Genomic DNA, 21812 nt, shown 5'->3' with positions numbered 1-21812 from the left:
CAAAATGTCAACGCGAAGGCGGCCAACGCAGGTTTTGAAAGGTGGGGGGGAGGGGGGGGAGGCTGCGATCTGTTCTCATTTCCAGCCTGTGGCCACTTCATGCCAAACGTCTTTCTTTAAGCACCAAATTACATGGCGAGAGCTCAAGAGGCCAGGTTTGTGACCTTGACAGGAACTGTAACCCTTTGCCTGAGGCGTAGGTTCTTTCAACCATTAACAGTGGAAGGGATATGTGCTTTGTTCTAGGACTTGAGAGGGATTTCGAGATTGGCTCATGCACTCAGTTTAAGTCCAGCTTGTGTGTGATACTTCATCTATGTTGCAGATAAGAACCAGGTGTTGTTTTTCTAGTATCTCCAATTTTTTTTAATGGCTGGGTGGATTTTTTGGCATCTTTGTCGACAGCACAGGCGCAGGATTCTTTTTGAAGACTGAGTTCATAACCTTTTTCTTTTCCCCTTTCAACCTTCAATAATGCCGTATGGAAAAGTCATGCAAACAAATCTTATACTCTTTGGCTGAAGCCTCAGTTTGTCATGACGTAGTGGTCCCATTGATGAGCTTGGATAGCAGCCATTTATCTCTGTCCTTTGTACTGCTTTCATTCCAAAGGCAACAACCAATACCATGATGCAAGATAAAATATCTTCCTTTAAAGATGTTAATGCCACCTTGAGTGCAGCAGCAGATTTGTCTGCGGTGATGGGACTGCAATATATAAATGGGGGTATAGATTGTAATGTGGTGAAAAGCATTGTTTTCCAGATGAGTTCTTGAAAAGGTGGGGTTGGGAAGTCATTGTTTATGAAAAACATATTTAAGGATTATGTGAGCATGATGTGTCCAATAAAAAAGGTCACCAAGCTGTGCCAAAGAGTATTGTTTGCAGTTTAAAATTGGGCAATTGGCCAAATATTCAGTGCACATGAGGTTAGTACCGTGGCTCCACAGAAGTGTATTCTTGCAGAGACCATTTTTATTTGATTGCATGGTAAAATCCATGGATTGCGGGTTCCAGATATGCAAATTTTCCATTGCCCAAGACGGACTCTTATAACGACCAACCTGCATTAAGAATAAACAAGTTACAAGATAAAAGAGTGCAAAATGCAAAGTATTTTGAAATAAATCAGTATTGTCCTTAATTATGTAAATCAAGTCATTCCCATAACTTTAAAATTTTAATTCAAATTTGAACCCCAGTCACTAGAACTGTAACAGCGTTGCCCTAACTGCCTCGCTAACTGTGCTGCCATCATAATTAAACCCCCTCCCCCACATTTACAGATAAAGCCTTACTAATATATTTAATACGAATAAAGATTTTTACAAGGCCGGGATAGGGAGATAGGCCAGGGAGTTGCCCCAGTGGAGAGCAGCATTGGCTGGCTCTTCAGCCTGGGTGTCGCCATTTTATTCAAATGCAACTTTATTGAAAATTCAAACAGCTGCTGCGGGCGGGGAATGAACGGGACACTCCGCTGGCTAAATGTTTACTCCCATCTTCTCCAAGGGGTTGTGTGTTGCTTTGGAGAACATTTATTTTTATAATTTTAAACTTTTATATAAATTTTGATTTATTTTTCATCTATTTATTTAATTTCTTGATTTTGTTTTTTTTTTCCAGTTGATTGGGTTGCCAGTTGCTTAAATTCCAGATACCGGGGATTTTACTGGATAATTAATTATTTTGAGTTTTCCGATGTTTTAATTTTTTTGTTGATACTACATTATTTTGCACAACCTTTGAACGTGAAAAGATACTCATCAGCATTCAGTTTCAGTGACAGTTTTGACAGCAAGTCAGACTTGAGGGCAGGGTCTCGATAGCTGCCTAACTCTTTCATGGAGTGCAATCAGACACAGGAAGGGCGGGCACAGCAATTTGCCTGGTGAGTGCCCCAGTTATGCGGCAGTTAAAAAGGGTCTGACCTTGTCGACCTCGTCGGAATCCAACTGGGTCCCAGACCTACCTCGGAGCTAATCTGGGGACCCAGTTAAACTTACCTAGGCGGTTTGAAAAAGAAAATGGCCGACCCGCTTATTCAGCCAACACCTGAACATGCAGCAGGACTTCCGGTGGGTACGTAACGCATCATTGAGGGGGGCAGGATCCCCCTTAAATCGCTGGGTTGGCGATTTAATGGGTCTATCGCCCCCTGCAATTTAGAAGCTGCTTTCAGCACCTTTGCCCCAGTATTCGCACCTGGATTCTAGGAGAGCCACCCAGGTGCTGCAGTTTAAGATGCGCCGTAGTTTTCACAGTTCCAGCAGGCTGGGTTCAACCCTGACCTCTGCTGTCCACATAGAATTTGCAAATTTTCTCCATAAATGGGTGTGGGGGAAAGTCACCCACCCCCCCCCCACGAGCTCCTGTGTTATTTTCCATCCCCAAAAATTGTGTGGGTTCGCTGGGTTAATATGCCATTGTAAAATTGCTTTTAGTCTGCAGAACAATGGGATCTGGGGGGGGGGGGGAGAGTGGGAGTAGAGCTGATGGAGATGATGGGAGAATAAAATGGGATGAGCATACGTGGTCAGCGTGGACTCCGTGTGAGGCTCCCGTTTCCGTGCTCTGAGAGACAGGATGTTCCCTCTATGGTCAATTGAGTCGGCGGTCGGGGATTGACCATCTCTGGAGTGCTTGACAGCCTGCCCAACTGCAAAGGATAAAGAAACAATAATTACCTAAAATGGTAAAGTTTGCTTTCAATTCTGTAGAGACCTGCAGATTATATTGCAATTAAAATGCTGCCACTAATTGATGGTCTTTCTCCATTATTTCACAACTGTCAGAATTCAGCATGCCTCTTTTAATCCTGCCACTCCTGACTTTATTTTAAAGCCTGCCTTCTGGTTAACATTGAAGTGAAGTTCAGTTGTTTGTCCACATAGAAGGAGGGCAAAACATCTGTAGTATGGATTGTGGAGGGTCTTGAGACCCTTCCATCTGGACCCTGGTGGGAATGTGGATTGCGGAGGGGCATGTGACTTCTCCATCTTGAACCTAGTCGGAGGTCACCTCACCTACCGACCCAGGTCAAGCCTTGCCCAGAGGTCAGCGCACACTTGGTCAGTGCCCCCTTCGTTTGCCTCATCGATGCAGGTGGGACATCAAGCTGGCCGATGACGTCACAGGCCGGGACCTCCGCCTCTGGGAGAGTTATGTGTCTGGCGAGCTCGGGAGCAGCAGGCGATGCCTGCGCACGTCGATGTTCTCCTCCTCCTTGGTCCTGAATGTTATCAACGCAACTCCGGGCTCAAGGTAGTTTTTATTGCAACCCAGCATGACAGTCGATGCCTGGGCCGGACTCTTGAGCTAATAGTACTATGAAGCCCACCATGTGTGAGCTATCTGCTTCTGGGACGAACCCCAGCTCCACTCCAGGTTGGGAACCGAGGGCAACATTGCTAAGGTGCGCACAGACAAAAGGTTGGGAGCTGTAGCATTGTAGGGCTAGAGATGACTGTCCCCAAGTTTAGATAAGAGCAAAAAGTGGCTTTTCAATGGTGCAGACTAGGCTTTTTTGTGGAGTTGGAGTATTTTACAATTAATGTAGTAAATCTACTGAATTAAATATCTAGAGGAATGCAGCCCTTTTGCCTGTCCAGTCTGCGTCAAACTTTAACGCTAAACCTACATTAATCCCATTCTCCCCACGTTTTTATCAACCCCTTTTGCCCCCCCCCACCGCCCCAGGAATCTGTCACTCATTAGCCACAATGTGCACTGGCCCAATCAAGCTGTATGTCTTTGGGATGTGCACGCGGTCACGGTAAGGACAGGCAAACTTCATACAGGCAGTGCTGGATGTCAGAATTGAACACAATGAACTGTGGGGCAGCAGCTGCCCTCCACTCCTGCTGTGACGTTTAAAAAAAAAGCAAGCCTTTAATTCAGATGGCTGTGCTGATTCACTTGTACCTTGAGAAAGGGCACAGGCTCGAAACATCAGCATTAGGTCTTTACCTCCAATGGATGTTGCAAGACTGGCTGAGTTCTTCCAACACTTCTGTGTTTTGACTTCTTCCGAACTGTCCACAAATGTTGTGCTAGTGAAAGCAAAACCAAGGTCAGAAAGTAAACTCCAGATGAGGGTTTTGTATATATATATATAAAAAAAAGGATTACATTGAAAAGAAAAAGATTGAATTGAGAAAAATAACCAGAGTTGAAGAGATGCTTTCAAATTATGTTGTTACAATGCAAAACAAAAATGATGTGAGAGAACGACGGTTAATTTTCTTTTTCGAGCGACTTTCAGTGCCAGAAAGATTATTTGACCACTATTTGAGATCTCCTGTCATGAAAACCAAGTGTTTAATCTGGAATGGACAAACCTTAAATCTCTTCAGTAATTTTGACCCATAGCCCTGAGTTAAGAGCAGGAACTTTCATTCAATGTGTTTCAAAGGTATGCCAGATTATATAATGTCAATTTTGGAAGGGAAGGAACATTGCATCAGGTACAGAAACATTTAGGTTTCTGCGTTGAATTTCACATGCACTGCAGCCAAAGGTTACGATCTAATTTCCACATTAGTAACAGGATTTCTGCTACACAATCCAACCCCAAGTATTGAATCGGTGCCAGCAAGAGGTTAGAATACTGTGTTCTAGTCTTGTGCATAGGTCAAAGTCCAGCAGTGTGCTGTCACTTGATCCCTGCTGAACAGAATGATTGGAATATTTGGCAGTAAGTTAACAACATGCAGTAGCAGATTTATATTCAGAAATAAATACCAAAGTGTAAAGCAAAAAAACCCAATATTTTGTTTCTGTGGCACAAATATTTAGGTCAATACTGGTGAATAAATCACGTGCTGTTGGGTGCCTTTGAAGATAAGTTAGACATACAAGTGGAAACCTGAGAAGGTCATTTGATGAGGTGCTTTGAAGAGAGCCAAAGGGTCGCTACTGCAATGCAGACTGAGTAATATGAGCAGCTAATATGATGCTGAGTATCATTTCTTTTAAAACACTGGTCAGAATACTTTTAAAGGGAATTGCGGCCTCTTGGTCTCCACGCATTAAAGAGCTGACGCGCTTCGGCATCTGAAACGTTTGCGATTTTTTTTTATTAATGTGGATTATGGGAACATGAACATGCTCGCAAGAATTGCTTTTGAGAAGGTGGTTGCGAGACGCTTTTTTTATATAGACTGTTGCCATCTTCCTTGTGAAGGTTCTCCCACATTTGGTAGAGAGTGTTGGGCTAGGATGAAAAAACGTGTTTTTTTTTCCAAATCCTGACAATCAAGTCAAGTTTATTATCATCTGACTGCATAAGTACAACCCGATGAAACAATATTCTCCGGGCCTTGGCGCGCGCGCACACACACACACACACACACACACACACACACACACACACACACACACACACACACACATAAAAAATATTGTTTTGTATATACGAATGTCTTGGATGGTTAACGTGAGCAGTTTAGATTTGGTTGTCCGCATTTTCACTGCTCATGGGAAGAAGGTGTTTATCAGCCTGGTGACGCTGGCTCTGATGGTCCTGTATCACTTCCCCGACGGGATCAGCTGAAAGGTGCTGTGTGCAGGTGGAAGGGGTCCCCAATGATTTTGCGTGCCCTCTTCAGAAAATGATCCTGGTAGATCACAGCGTTGTGGGTGGGGGGGGGGGGGGGGAAATGGGGGTGGTCTCATAGTTCTGTGGATTGATCTCCAATCCATTTTTCTGCAGCAATTTTACCACCTGGTGATGCAGCCGGCCATAGAGCTTCTGCAGAAGGTTGAAGTAGTCTTGCCCACTTCAGTATTCTCCTGACAAGTAACTTGAAGGGGTTTGTATATGTAATGGTGTTTGAAACCCTTCTCCTCCTTGGCTCTGGATGTTAGTGGTTTGAAAGGTTCCATCTGTGTGGTCATAGCAGAAGGAGGGTCATTAATAAAGTAGTTGGAGATGATTTGGCCAAGGATCCGGTCTTGTGGGACTTCAACACTGTTGTCCAAGAATTTTATTGATAGACTTGCAGTCACCTCACCTATCTTCCTTTGAGCATTGAATGATTTCAACTACTGGAGTATTTTCCTCTTCATGCTGTTACGAGCCCAGAGGACCCCAAAACCCAGCACCAATAGATATTCACCAAGACAAATGGTTACTTAAACAAAAGTTGCTTTTATTTATCTTTAAACATGAAAAAAGAATCAAACTTTAACTTATCACTATTAACTTACTTAACCTAACTTAACCCCTTTCTAATTCTAAATGCACGTATATGTAATGTGTGTGTAAGTTCATAAAAGTTATTGGTTCACAGTTCAATCTCACTTCTCACTCCTCCAAGTTCACTGGTTGCAGGCAATTCTGATACTGTGCACAAAATTTAACATTTATAAAGTTCACAAGGCTTTGGTGCTTGAAAGCTAAATGGTTACCACTCAGGAAGGTTCTTGTCAGTTTTCAGAGAGAGATTTGTTGTTCCAGGACATCCAAAACTGATATACTTCCATCAGCCACTTCAGTGTCTTGCTGACAAAACTTGCCCCTTCAGGATTCTCCAGATGATAACCTCTTTCTTTAAGGTCACCACAGAGTTCCTTTTTGTTTCCCTTATTCCAAGTGAAACATGAGATAGCCAGTCCTCTCCTCTACGTGAACCACAAGAGCTTTGACCAGGCCGTCGTCCAAATGGGCTGTCCACAAGCTTGCCAACTTGTCCTGTTCCAGTCCCAGCTACTTCTGCTGGGTGTAACACTGCAGAACTGATCTTTCTTTCTTTCTCTCTCTCTCACTCTCTCTGAGAGAAAGCGTGTTTAACTCCCTCTGCTTGCAAAACCACATGATCCTCTTACAACAGCAAGCTCTCCTCCAGACAATATGTGGCTCCAACAACCTCTTTCATCTGTTGCCCTTTGTAAACAACAATCCATTAGTGAAGTATCTTGAGCACTCTTCAAAGCTCTTGCAAAAGCTCAGAGGCCCCAATATGTCTAGCATGGAGCTGAGCTCCAGTATTTCAAATAAGATCTGTTTTAAAGTGTTTATGTGTAACCTACTCTAACAAATCATTCCTTATTTATATCCCAAAAAAACATATCCATATACTTTGCCACAATACCTATTGACTTCAGCTTTACCAGAGCTCCATGATGATTTACTAGGTCAAATTGTGTCTTGGTATCGAGAGCACTCACTGTCATCTCACCTGTGGAATTTATCTGATTTGACCATGTTTGGAACAAGGCTGTAGTGAACACTGGATCCAAATCATTACTTATGAGATTCAAGATTCCTTTTTTGTCATGTAATACTATAGAACAAGTAATATCATACAAAATTTCCTTCTGCCTGCTGTAGGCAGGTGAAGAATCGCCATTCGTGTTGTGTCGACCACCTACAGTATGAGAGAAACGAGCAAAAGAGAGTCCCTTCAGAGACTATGGAGATTCACCTCCAGCTCTCTCACAGCCCATGCACTTGCAGAGGCTCAAATTCGATTCGTCGGCAACCCAAACTCCAGATCCAAACCTCTGATACATTCAGGATACCTTTAGCGCCCGATACCCTGCACAAGCCTTTCTCGCTCTCTCGACTCCCGGCTCCAGCACCTGTATCCACTTGTGTCCTCTTGCCTGTGAGCCTGTGCTCTTCTCCCTGCCCCTTCCTCCCCCCCCCCCCCCCCCATCCCCACTGGCACCTGCCTGTTTTTGCTTGTACGCGAGGAGGGTCCCAAGCCTGAAACGTTGGCTAACCTTTATTCTTATGGATGCTGTGTAACCTGTTGAGTTTCTCCAGCATGTTTGCGTATTCCACTCAACCCCACCATTTGTAGTCTTTCTTGTTTAACTCGGTTGTTGCCAATTTTTAAATTATTTCTCTAAGTACCCTATTTGAAAATCATCTTCTGTTTACATACAGGTTCTTATTCAGCCCAGCAGCAATGTGGTCTTGACACATTACACAACATAGGATATTGGGAAGTACTTTCTTGTAGTGAAAAATATAATAAAATTGTGAAACATACACAACTGGAGTTGTTGCACCATTCATAAATTTGTAAGAAAATAAACAAGCTTCTGGGAGACTGGAGGTATTATCCAGTGGAGAAATATGGACTAGATTTCCACTTGAAATGGTTAAGCAAATAAATGCCTTTTGCAAAAAGTTCCAAGTGCAGGAAAAACCCTGGTATCCGGCACCTATGGGGATTGGTAGATGGTCTCATTTGTTTGAGACTTACAATGCCCAACTGATACATCTGCATTAATAATAAAATTTAAAAGACAAAAAGACTGGACTTGCACTGCACAAACTTCACTTGCATGAATACATAAACCTTAAAGCATTTTACATTATTTTCAGTCGCATTCTTTGAAAAAATTTAACCGTTGCTGCATCTGCAGGTTCCTCCCCCTGCACAGGGCCACTCCAAAGACGAACAACAACATTATAGATATATTTAAGACACCCCTCCCCCCACCAAGTTTACAGAAAAAGCCTCTGACCACGGAAACTCTTACTAAGCATGGATAAGGAGATGCTTAAAAACAGTTTGGCATCAACCAGCTCTTCACCCTGGGTGACGCCATTATATTCAAACACAACTTTATTCAAACCACTGCTACGAGCAAAGCTTGACCCAAGGCCCTCTGCTGGCTGAATATTTGCTCCCATCTCCACCAAAAGGTTACGTGTTACTTCAGAGAACATTGACAATTTTAAACTTATGTATTTTTCATCTATTTTTTTTCCTTATTTTTTTTAATTTATTTTCCTTGATTTATTTTGCTGGTTGTTTGAGGCTGCCAGTTGCTTGAATTCCAGACACCAGGGGTTTTTAATGTATGTGGAGTTAGAAATCGATGCAGTTGTGGATGCTATTGATAAGTCCAGGTTGGGGAAAAATTACCTGAGCAATGTGAACTTTTGGAATATTGCACGGAGTGAGCCCAAAAATATCCATGGTAAATAACTGTGGGAAGCAAGGAAGAATATTTATGAATTTTACCTTTGAAAATTCAATTATTTTGAGTGAGACCATATGAATTGGATCATGTTATTCCTCACTGAAAAGCTTTCTGAGCAGAAAATTTATTGCTCTGACATTTAGGGGAGCGTTTTAAGCTCTCATCCATTGAGAATTACCTGGCTCACTGTGAGTGTGGAGCAGAAAACAGCAGGCACTCTGCCAGGAACTTTTCCATCTCCCCTTTGAGCAAGCTCGGTATCTTGCTGAGGGTGAAAATCGGTGAACCAAAATGAGAACTGATGTCATAATGTTTGTTTACGTCATGCCTCTTTTGCACCCAACTTTAGGGATACCTTCTATTTTGATTGTAAACAACTGCTCTTTGATTTGATAGACAACAAGAATCACACGCTCAGATGGGGATAAAGATTCTGGCTGGGATGCATGGGGGACCTGGAGCGACTGTTCAAGAACTTGTGGCGGAGGAGCATCCTATTCCCTGCGACGATGCTTGAATGGCAGGTAAGCGTTAAATTGTTCAATTAGGGGGATATTTAATTACGACTCTTCATTAGGGCGGCACGGTTGGTGCAGCAGTTAGTGCAACGCTGCAACAGCGTCAGTGATTGGGACTGGGGATCGATTCCCGTGCTGTCTGTAAGGAGTTTGTACGTTCTTCCTGTGTCTGCATGGGATTGCCCTGGTGGCTCCTCCCTTCTTTTAAAAATAAAACACTGGTGTAGGTCAATTGGGTGTAAATTGGGAGACATGGGATTGTGAGCTGAAAGGGCCTGTTACTGTGCTGGATGTCTAAATTTAAAAAAAAATTACATTTAAATTTTAAAAAATTAAAATTTGTGTGAACAAACTGAAATTCCATCAGGTAGCAACCTATTCTCTCTGTTCACTGGAAGTGGACTTCAGGAGGAAGTCAGGGGAACATGGCCCAGTCCTCATCGAGGGCTCAGTCGTGGAGGGGGTCAAAAGCCTCAAATTTCTGGGTGTCAACATCTCTGAGGATTTGTCCTGGAGCCTCCATGTCAATGTAATCAAGAATAAGGCTCGCCAATAGCTATACCTTGTGAGGTGTTTTGAGGAGATTCGGGATGTCACCAAAGACTCTCTCAAACCTCTACAGTTGTACCTTGGAGTGCATTCTGGCTGGTTGCATCACTGTCCGGTATGGAAGCCCAACTCTCAGGACAAGAATAAACTCCAGAGGGCTGTTAACTCGGCCTGCGACAACATAGGCACCAGACTCCACTCCATCAAGGACTTCTACATGAGGTGGTGTCTTAAAAAAAGCAACCTCTATCCTCAAAGACCCCTCAGACCATGCCATCTTCACTCTGCTATCACTGGGGGAAAAAGGTACAGGAGCCTAAAGACGAGGGCTCAGCGGCACAAGGGCAGCTTCTTCCCCGCTGCCATCAGATTCCTGAATAACCAGTGAACCAAAGACACTGCCTTACTTTTTGTGCATTTTTAAAAATTTATTGTTGTAAGGCCGTTTATATGAATGTTTGCTCTGTGATTTTGCTGCAAAGCACCATATTTCATGACTTGTTCATGACAATAAATTCTGATTCTGAATCTGAAACTTCAATAATAAAGTCTGCAAATTTTTGTGGCAAGTCATCTGTGTTTAAGGCGCTGGTGCAGGGAACAGCCCAGATGTAACAATGTGCGGAGCATGTCTGGATGCTACTTGAGCAAATTTCAGTGACGCGTGCCTGATCTTTAAGCCCGTGAAGAGGCAGGAGATTGCATTGCCCACATTGCCAGAGGCTTGGGCAGGTTCCTGCCCGCTGTTAGGCTCGTCACGTGGCCTTTGCGTGCTCACTTACCTCTCTCTGCTTTGGGCCCATTGAACTCCTCCTCACGGTGATCATCCCAAACGGCCCACCCGAATGACTCTCATTCCACACCTTCTACCCATCGCTCACTTGACTATCCGTATCTCCTGACTGCCTGTGGCTGCACGCCTGCCCCTTCTCACCAATTCACAACAAGGTATTTCCAATGCTACCCCTGCGATTTATTTTATGTACCAGACAAGCTCCTTTCCATTAGTAATATAACATGGGCATAGAAGCTGAATGAAGTTATCTGCACCTTAACTGTCCCATTTGCTTTCATCCTTTAAGAAAAATTACCATTTTTTTTCATCCACTCCTGCTCTCCAGCTCCACCTTCTTTGCTGCCTGAATTAATCTGTTTCTTTCTTTCCCCAATCTATGAGAGATTCATGAGCTGAAATGTCAATGGCTTCTCTTTCCACAGATGCTGACTGGCCTGCTCCGTGTTTTCCATCATTGTTGGTTTTTATTTAGAATTTGCATTTCATTTTAATTTTCAGCATTAATTCATGGCCTGATCCTTGGCCCTCAATCTTCCTCCAGGCCTCTCTCCCTGGGCTCTTGTCCATCCCAGTACTTTTGTCTTCCTTCGCTCACTGAGCTCAGGTCAAGGCTTTCGTCATTGTAAACCAGTATTGCACGATGCAGAATCATTGGGTCAAGCCCAGGAACAAAGCTGTCATTGGGCCACTTTGCAGAAATGTTTTATGTACTAATCAGTTGTATTCCCATAATGCACTTCAGGAGGGATCAAAGTTTTATGGACCAGATTGGCAAGATATTTCTGAGACATTTTTCTCCACTTTCAGGTGATATCTACCTTGGCATATTTAACTTGGTTTGGCTTTGATAGCTTGGATGAGGTTCTGGAATGCTATTGGTGGGCAACCGGACATTGATGATGCAGAGTGCGGTGCACAGGAGAACCGAAAGGAGTTGTATTCAAACTCATTGAAAGGGAGGGATGCAGCTCCTATGTTGCAACTTGCCAATCTGGCTTTGGATTTGCCCATGAAAGAAATCAAGGCAGTCTGTTGTTCCCAGCATTACACTCCAGAAACATTGCGTCTTCTGGCAGCGGTCAGAGAGTTGACCCCCCCCTAAAAAAAATCGCAGAGCTGGTTCCATCTAATGAGAGGCACAGTTGGACAGGATCTTCATCACTTGATAACTCCCAGAAAAATGCAGGGATACATGACTTTTTAAACCAAATCCTTTGATTCTATCACTTCAGGAGGGGCCTGTGAAATGCCTACAGACATTCATCACCGTCGTTTGTGGTCTAGTGCTGCAGCTAATCGAGCAGCTGCCTCGTGGTTCCATGGACCTGGATTCAATCCTGACCTCTGGTGCTGCCTGTTTAGAGTTCAAGATCTCTCTGAGACTTTTTCGTTCCCTTGTTTGCTTCAGTTTCCAGTTCTCACATTCCAAAGGCAATCAATTGGTCAGTTGATTGGGAAATTTTAAGTTGTTTCTAAAGTGTAGGTTGGTGGTAGACTCTGGGAGCAGTTGATGAGAATGCACTGGTTTCGTGTAATTCAGTGGTCTTCAAACTTTTCCTTTCCACTCACATACCTCCTGAAGTTATCCCTATGCCATAGGGGCTCTGTGATTAGTAAAGGATTACTTAAAGTAGTAAGTGGGTGGGAAAGGAAGGTTGAGAACCACTGTTCTAGACCCAATGGTTACTGAAATATTTTGCTTGAGAAAAATTGTCATTGGCCCGATTCCTTTGGAGTTCCGAAACCATGCACATAACGAGTCAATGAGGGTTGATTCAAACAGTGGTTTTCAAACTTTTTCTTTCCACTCACATACCAAGTAATCCCTTGCTAATCACAGAGCCCCTATGGCATAGGGATTACTTAAGGTGGTATGCGAGTGGAAAGAAAAGCTTTGAAAACTGCTGGTGTAAATGGTCAGCGATGAGCCAATGGGCTGAAGAGCCTATTTCGATGCTCTATGATTCTGAACCACTGTGCCTGCTCCTTAATGGTGTGCCGGCCTTCGTTTTAACCTTTGGGTCCACAATGGAGCCAGTTGCAATGAAGGCAAAGGTCAAATGAGACTGGGTTATTGTCTTAACATGGTTCTTCCACATTGGATTTCACCTCCCATAAACTTTCTGTGAGAGTTGATGTAATCCTAGGAGGTAATGGCAAGCGATGCAACCTGTGGCATCAACACTCCAGAACCAAGATTACCAAAACCTCATAACTCAGACTGCAGTATACAAATAAATCCCTTTGGTTTGTGGATGCTTTGAGGTCGTTGTCACTAGGTTTTGATTATTTAATCATTAGGCATTCTTGTGCATCAACTTTATTCATCAGTCATTCACGTTACTGCCTCTTTCCACAGCTACAGGTGCAGTTCTTACATTGTACCATAACCATTTGTCCAGATTCCATTTCGATTTAAAGCCATCTGAAAGCACAGCTTGCTGGAGTCAGGATTATTGGATGTACCGGCAGCTGAAGTCACGGGGAAGCCAGGACAAAGACCGAACACGGTCAAAACATTCCTAAACAGTACCAACATGATAGACTCTATCAATAACTCCAAAGCCATAGAGTGAAGAATGATAGACTTTATAATACTTTAGACTTGTAGCTGGTCTGATACCAGGTTCTCGACTGAGGAGAGGGAGGTTGACCTTTATTCCAGGGTCATATGGGGAGGAATTACCAGGGAGCAAGTCACCAGTAGGGAACAGGCCAGCTATCCATCGGCAGTTACATATTTATATGTATTTACATACAATAGTTACATATTTGCCTGAAAATAGCATCACGTGCAGTTCAATTAAAAGAACACCTCCGAACGTATCATCAAAACGTCCTCAGTGCAAAACCTGCAGACATATAACCAGACTTTACACAAATACAGACAAACAATACATATGGAGGACAAGTATTCATACGTACATATAAATAAATACTGCTTTGTGGGAAGAAGCTGTTCCTCAGCCTGGTGGTGCTGGCTCTGATCCTCCTCTATCTCTCTCTCTCCCAATGGGAGCAGCTGAAAGATGCCGTGCATGGAGTGGAAGGGGTCCTCGATGATTTTGCGTGCCCTTTGAACTCAGTGGGCTGAAACTCGCTGGTGTTCAGTTTCTCCCCTGCTGCAAAGTGGTGGGTCACGCTGAGTAGCAGGTACCAATGCACCTTTTGCATTGTTCCATCATTAGATTGGACATGGAATCATGACGGGTATGAACGGTCCCTTTGATTAAACTTTCCAGCTATTTCTATCCTAGAAATTAGTCCAAGTGAATTCTCAATTAATCTCAGTGTCTGTTTTGTGTTCAGTTGTTGAGTCCTCCAGTGCTTTTAGAAAATAAAAAATTGGGGATATACTTGCATCAGTTTATTCATCTGCTTTGTGTCACACACAGTGCTGTTGATTGTGTTCCTTCCAAACCCCAGGGATGCATTTACAGTATTTGCCTTTTCTGTGAACACTGTGTGTTTATATAAAAAAAAATCAGGTCCGTTGTCTGCAATTTCTGTGGAAAGTGTAAGCTAGCTCGGCCACTGCCAGGATTCATTGAGAGCTGGGCTTGGAATAGCCGGGCCTCTAAAGGACATGGAGAGAGATTCAGTGAAATTTTCAAAAAATATTTCTGCCTGTTTTAAGTGAAAGCAGTTGCAGAGGAGTGGAGCATATGAGAAGGCTCTTTTGAGAAACTGACGTGCCAAATGCTGTTTATTTCAGATGTAAAATATGATGTGCCATCTTCAAGCTGGAATCAGTTGCAGCGGCTGGTTTAATCTGGCACTGTTATTGTCGCTTTCTCAGAAGGTGTGGACCAATAAGTGGTGGGTGCATTGAAATTCGGAAATATCTTCGGTGGTCTCTCCACCTTGATTTTGCTTGATGCAGAATGATTTGCAATGCCAAGGTGCTGACGTCCAGGGGAAATTAAAATATGTCACCAAATATTTTTTAAAAAGCAAAACATCTGTGTTTTATTTTCAACCCAAGAACAGTCAACATGGAGTGTGGAGGGATTGATTCGTTTGAAATAATTCAAACTTAATTTGCCTTCTTGCAGATTTGACGTGGGCATTGATGGTTGGTGCACAGTAAATACCAGGGGAACTCAGCGGGTCTCGCAGCGTCCATAGGAGGTAAAGATATGATTGCCGACGTTTCGGGCCTGAGCCCTTCTTCAAGGAAGGAGAGTTCAGATTCGAAACATTGGGAACAACCCCCTATTGGACGGTGCGAGACCGGCCGAGTTCCTCCAGCATTTCTGTGTGTTTTTACTACAATCACAGCATCTGTAGATTTTTGTTTCACATTGCTGGTTGACCTTTGATCCACTGAAAGCTGTGCTGTCCTGACCTCCAAAGTTCACAATCCTAGTGAGAGCTGCCCATCTATAATGCAATAGTACAACTTCATAAAAAATAAGTCTTATTTAGACTATTTATTTGGTTGGATGGAGCTCTTGAAAGGGATTAATCAGGATCTATAAAGATCCCCTAAGGCTTATAGCTCTATGACATTAGAGCTGCACAGTGGAAAAGCCAGTGGGAAAAGCGTGCATGAAAGTGCCTGAAGGTTTACTCTGTATAAACTACAGTTTCAGCTGCAAATGTCTCCCTTTTTTTTATTTATTTGGATAAGATCACGAAACAAGACTGCTCTGCGGTTGACTCAGAGGGAGAAAGAATGATTGGTTACACCAGACTGCAAATCAGGATGTTTGATCACTGGCCAAGGAAAGGAAAGCCAAAATCTGAACCTATTACTGGGTCTCCCTGAGTTCCACCCATTTGCTATGCAGTTCGATGTTTTCACTGTTCTGTAAGGAGATTGCAAAACCAGATGGTCAAACTGCAAATTTGGTGCTGAACTCCCAATTTTATTTGTTTTGAACTTCGCCTTATGCCTTCTCAGTTGCCAGATTTTCCCCAGTAATTCCAGCTTTTGGATGAGCTGCCTCCAAAATGTCACCCAGACAGCAAGTCGACAAATATCCCAGGTGCCGATCGGCCCTCAGTGGCCACTGCTCTGCATGGACACTCCTTCAACTTGTGGCGTCAGCCCTCCCATTGACCTTCTGTGGATCTGCCAGGCAACAAATTGGGGTAAACAAGATGGATTTGTACTGGCAAACAAGAAGGACTGCAAATGCAGAGAACCTGGAGCAACACACAGCAACATTTTCTGTGTTGCTCCATGGATTTGTATTGATGATTTTTTCCTAATTTTTGCATCCATATCATTTGAATTTAAGAAGAATGCAGGAGGTCATCTGATTTGAAATGTCCAAAATCCTGAGGGGGCAGGACAGGGTAGATGTTGGCATGTTTCTGCTCATGGAGGAGTCTTGACCAAAGGCACATAGTTAAAGGGAAGATCTGGGCATTTAAAACTGAGGTGATCAGGAATCATTTGGAGCAGAGGGTGGAATGTCTCTGCAGTTCTCACCTTGTGGAGGTTTTAGCGAAGTGGTCTTTAAAGAGGAAGTAGATCAATTTTGGAAAGATTGGGGAATTAAAGGCTTTGGGGAACTCATGTAGAAGAGGAGATGCTGCCTCAGGCACATCAATAAAGCCATAATTAAGCTTGAAGGGCTAATTCTATTTCCTTTTTTTTTAAATGGGGTAAATAGTATAGATATAATTTCCAAAATCACACCATCCCCTCTTTTAAAAAAAAAAGAAGACAACGAATAATTATTTCCTGGTCAGACCTGAGTAAAAGAACTCTTCATGTAAAAGATTCCATGGCACAACTTCAAAATCCTGGATCGTGGATATCTCTCCACCAATATCACTAAAACATTTCAGCCAGATATCTGCATATGTGTGTAAAAATTGGTTGCTGTCTGACATGAAAGATAACACTTGTTTTAAAAGTGGGATATCAATGCAAGTTGGTTTCCTCACATACTCCATGTGACTTGGTTCCAGAGCAGGTGAAATATTTGTACTTTTTCTGCTGTTTAGATACTGTAGGAGCATCGCCAATGGACCAATGCAGGCACATCAACATTTATCAAATTCACAGAACTGTGTATATATATATATATATATATATATATTATAATCAATAGTTGGAATTTGCTTACAGTGAACATACTGAGTGAGCTATTTGTCCAGCTTGCCAAGTCATGCAATCAAATTGTGAACTTTGATATTTGGAAACTAAATTTTGAAGTGGCAAGTTTTAAATCTTCTTTCTTCCTGTTTTAAATTTTCCCTTTTATAAAAGATGCACAGGTTGAATACTTTTCCATTTTCAATTGTTTTGAATCCCAGAGTTCTAGGAGAAGTGCATGTGACATAAAAATAAGCTATTTTATTTTTTTTAAAAGTGAGGTCAGCAGAGTCTTTGGTGGATTTTAAATTACTTGGACCTGCAAAGTAAGAAAGTAATCCATTAATACATGCATTTGTGAACCTTGGCTTCCAGTTGAGCATATGCCTGAAGCATTGCAAATGTTCCATTTGTTCCCCTTTTGGAAAAGCTACATTCAAATTTTTGTTCTTGTCTAATTATATACTTCACTGAGTTCAGTACTTAAATGGAGTTAATTTGCTGCAATTTGCATCAGGAACACAGCTCACATTTTCTAGGTAAATAAGATAATTAACTCGGTGTGAAATATATTATTGGATCGACCTAATCAAGAACTGATGTACGATTCTTCTACCATGCAGTCCACTTCCTTCCTGAAGTCTCCTGCTCATTAATCTGCATCCTGAATTCTTTATCTCACTCCTAACATGTCCAATATGGTACCCGTGCTGCCTTACAGAGATCCAAAGTCACTTTAACACATCGGAGCAAAAGTTAATGCAGAAGCATGACATCAGGCCATATCTCTGGAAAGAGAGACCATTAATGTTTCATAGAATTGCATCCTGGTAATGTTGCCCCAATTGTAATTGGGTTTGATATCAATGGTTGACTGAAGGAGTAAATAATCTGTTATTGTAAATAGTTCAAAATTGACTTTCTGTTGAATTCTATAAAAATCTTGAAACAGGCAGAACTATTTCTTGGGGAAATAGTTATGCCTTGATCGTAATTCTGCCACGGTAAATTATAAACAAAGTCCCTGTATAATTTGAACTCAGTTGCACTTGTCAAGAATTTGGCTGTTTGTTTGGAGAGCTGTGATGACAGCAGGTTTAGAAAAATGCATATTACAAACACCCATGCTTTCCTTGCTGGAGGGCATTGCCTGATGGTAAGCAGACACTTACTGGAAAGAATAAGAAAATAAAATTTGACAAAGTGAGCTAAGAAGGTAATTTAATTTCATTAATTATGTGTGCCCAATGAGTAATTGCATTGATTTTGTGGTGTTGAAAATGAGCTTCATTCCAGTTTATCTCTTTGGATTGCATTACAAACTGTGCACTGAACAGATAGATCATGGGGTAGATTTGGCGCTGCCCAATGCTGTTGTTTGCTTTCTCTCAGACTTCTTCCAGCATTACTTAGCATATTCCTCGACTGGGAGTCTGGTTCTTGGCTGTTTGTGGTGGCTGTGTTCACTGCAGGATAGTTTTAGCTCAGGGAACTGGCTGCACTCACAGAATGGCTTATGACATTCACTGGGGCCTTACACCCAAGGTTTACCTGTTGTCAAAGCGATTGTGAAATATTCAGGATACTGAGAGTAGAGGGGAAGGGAGGATGTGTCTGGTGGCGGAAGGTGGTGGAACCTGGGTTGATATTTGGGACAAAGACACTTTTTTTTCCTTCATTTACCCCTGAGTTTAACAGTTTTAAATATGTCATCAAGCAATTCACATATGATTAACGTGTACATTCCAGATTTTATTCCAAGTTATTTTTATACATTTTGGTTTGACCATGTAGAAATTACAGCATGTTTTATACATAGTTCCCTCATATCAGGGCAACATAATATTTGGGACATAGCAGTGGTATGGATATTAAAGTCGATATGTTTAGTACTTTGTTGCACATCCCTTGTGTGCAATGACTGCTTGAAGTCTGTGATTCATAGACATCACCAGCTGCTAGGTATCTTGTCTGCTGATGCTCTGCCAGGCCTCCACTGCAGCCATCTTCAGCTCCTGCTTCTTTCACCTTCATCTTCAGCTCGTGGAAGGAACAATCAATTAGATTTAGATCAGGTGGATTTTCCAGATTTTAAGGTTTACAAAACTCCTTTGTTGCTTTAGCAGAACGTTTGGGATCATTGTCTGGCCACGGGATGAAGCACTGTCCAATGAGTTTGGAGGCATTTGCTTGAACATGAGCAGATGTTTCTTTCCATCTCAGAATTTGTTTTGCTCCTGCCATCGGAAAATCAGAATTTATTGTCGTGAACAAGTCATGAAATTTTGTGGCAGCATCTTAGTGCAAACATTCATATTATGAACCATCTTACAACAATAATATAAAAAATAAAAACAGTCATGCACAAAAAATGAGGCAGGGCCTGTGGTTCATTGTCCATTCAGGAATCTGATGGCAGTGGGGAAGAAGCTGTCCTTGTGCCGCTGAGTGCTCGTCTTTAGGCTTCTGTACCTTTTCCCCGATGGTAGCAGAGTGAAGAGGGTGTGGCCTGTGCGCTAGGGGTCTTGGAGGATAGAGGCTGCTTTTTTTAAGACACCGCCTCATGTAGATGTCCTCGATGGATAAAGTTGGGTGCCTATGATGTCACAGGCTGAGTTAACAACCCTCTGGAGTTTTTCCTTGTCCTGAGATTTGGCACCCCCATACCAGGCAGTGATGCAACCAGCCAGTTACACCATCAATGAAGATAAGTCCACCAGTAACTGTGGCACCCATACTTGCCCACTACCATGTTTCACAGGTGAGGTTTCATGCTTTGAATCTTGAGAAGTTCCTTTACACCTCCACACTTTGCTCTTCACATCTCTTAAGGTATCATCTGTGCATATGACCTTGTTCCAGAATTCTGCAGGCTCCTTTAAATACATCTTGGCAAACTGTAATCTGGCCATCCTGTTTCTGTGGCTAACTAGTGATTTGTATTTTGCAGTATATTTCTATCCATGTTGTGTTCTGCAGACAGTAGTCATGTTGAAAAATGGCAACGACATATTCCAAAGGTGTTCAAAAGCTTAGAAGCCAGCCTAGCTCTCTTATACCTGCACCAATGAAGCAATTAAATATACTCACAAAATGCCTGTGAAGTCAAATGTCCCAAACATTATGATGCTCTGAAGTGGGGGAACTATGGATAAAAATTCTTGCAATTCTTGCATGGTCAAACCAAAATGTATACCAATGACCTTGAGTAAAATTTGGACTGTGCACTTTAATCAGATGTGAATTGTTTGATTACCAATTTAAAACTGTGGAGCACAGTGGTAAATAAAGGAAGAAAAGGGTCTTTGTCCTAAACATTATGGAGGGCATTGTATCTCAAAGCATTAGTGTGGAAGCTGATGTCATCAGAACAAGTATGAGGGAGCTGGAGAGATTGGGGACTCGAATTGGAGCCTTATAGAAGGGTTATACCAGGGAGCTGTGGGATTCTGACCAACTGAGAGGGAGATGAAGAGCGTCGTCCAAATGTGAGTTCATGGTGGAAATTAGTGAAGAAATATTTGGGTTCTAAATGAGTGCAGTCATCAACCTAACAGAAAAGGGGAGAGAGGGGCCTTGAAATAAGGGAACGTTCCACAAAGTGGCAGACTGAGCTCAGTTCCATGAGGGGTCATGGAGGAACACATCTGACTTGGAGGAAATGAAATACTTGGCTCATTGTGAGAATGAGTTCAGCCAAAATGAGAAGGGGCTGGTTGGACACTGTCCCTGGAAGAAACAAGGACCCTTGTTTCAAATATTGTGGGATGGATGTTTGAAGGGAAACGATGCTTCTCATAAAAGAGGTTCTTGGGTTGGATGATTTGGGATATTAGAAAAACAAGGGATTGGACAATGAGAGAAAGAAAAGAGTGAAGGAAAGAAGCTCAGGCAGAAGTGATGGGCAGATTTTACGAAAGAGGTGGGATTGGGCTGTGCAAGGATTGATGAGCCAATGAGAGTAAAGGGAAGTGTGGTGGTACACCTCCGGCCTACTGCAGGGGGGAAACATCTATACCTGCAGGAGTGTACCACCGGCCTACTGCAAACGGCAACCTCTGTACCTGCAGGAGTGTAAGGGGACAGGAAAACACCTGGCCAGATGTCAAACAGTCAGCCTGAATGGATCAAGCCCCACCCGATCGGGTGTCAATCCCCCTCCGGGATATAAGCCTGTGCCGGCCTCCCAAAGCCTCACTCAGTTACTGGAGCTACAGCCAGCCTGGTTCTGTGGAACTTTGTGGATTAAAGCCTGTTGTACAGTCTTTACCTTGTGTGTGTGTGTCTGATTCTGGCTAACAGCGCACCACAGGAAGATTCTCAGAGGAAACGAGATCTGACCAGACGATAGATGTTGACCTGACATTCGTTGGTGACGCCTTGGCCCGGAAGGAAACATCGAGCGGTGTCAGAGAGCTGGGGCACCACCTCTGTGCACTAGTGGCCAGTTTACCACAAGTTAAAGCATCACACATATTCACAGGATGATCTTTAGCGATGCCATGGTCCCGGGGCTGTGGTCGTTTTTCGAGGCCTGGAGATTTTGTGGGTAAATTGATATTTGGAAGCCATATCCACAAGGCAGCTGCCTCTCCAGGTGACATCTGTTGCATCCAAGTTGAATCCTTTCCACATGAAATTAATTAAGAACAAGGCTAGAGAGCTAATGTTACTTTTAAGCATTCGGCCAGCAGGATGACTAATGACCAAGCACCAGGAAGTGCTCAGTCATATGAATCCTATAATCAACAGCAGCTTTGTTACCACACTTATTCCGACTTGTGTATAAACTCAGAAGGCTACTGGCACCAGAGCAAACGCCACAGACAAATTACTAAAGGAAGGAGGCATGTGAGAAGAATTAGTTGAGCATGTGTACTCGATGTTTGTGGAATCTAAAGATGGCAATGTTTCCAGTGTAATTTTGAGAATTAATGACGCTACAATTATGGC

At 42.8% G+C, this 21812-nt stretch overlaps 1 protein-coding gene across 1 annotated transcript in view; it reads left to right on the top strand.

Annotated features, from left to right (window-relative positions):
- The window catches only part of LOC138749786 (ADAMTS-like protein 3), a 428872-nt gene that overhangs the window by 72024 nt on the left and 335036 nt on the right, over positions 1-21812 (top strand). The window contains exon 2 of the mRNA XM_069911655.1: positions 9341-9468. Coding sequence (XP_069767756.1) covers positions 9341-9468 — 128 coding nt within the window. The remainder of the gene's footprint in view (positions 1-9340; positions 9469-21812) is intronic.

Source organism: Narcine bancroftii, chromosome 14, assembly GCF_036971445.1.
Source record: "Narcine bancroftii isolate sNarBan1 chromosome 14, sNarBan1.hap1, whole genome shotgun sequence".
Lineage (NCBI taxonomy): Eukaryota > Metazoa > Chordata > Chondrichthyes > Torpediniformes > Narcinidae > Narcine > Narcine bancroftii.
The sequence above is the reverse complement of the archived record's forward strand: the minus strand, read 5'-3'. Positions and strand labels throughout refer to the sequence as shown.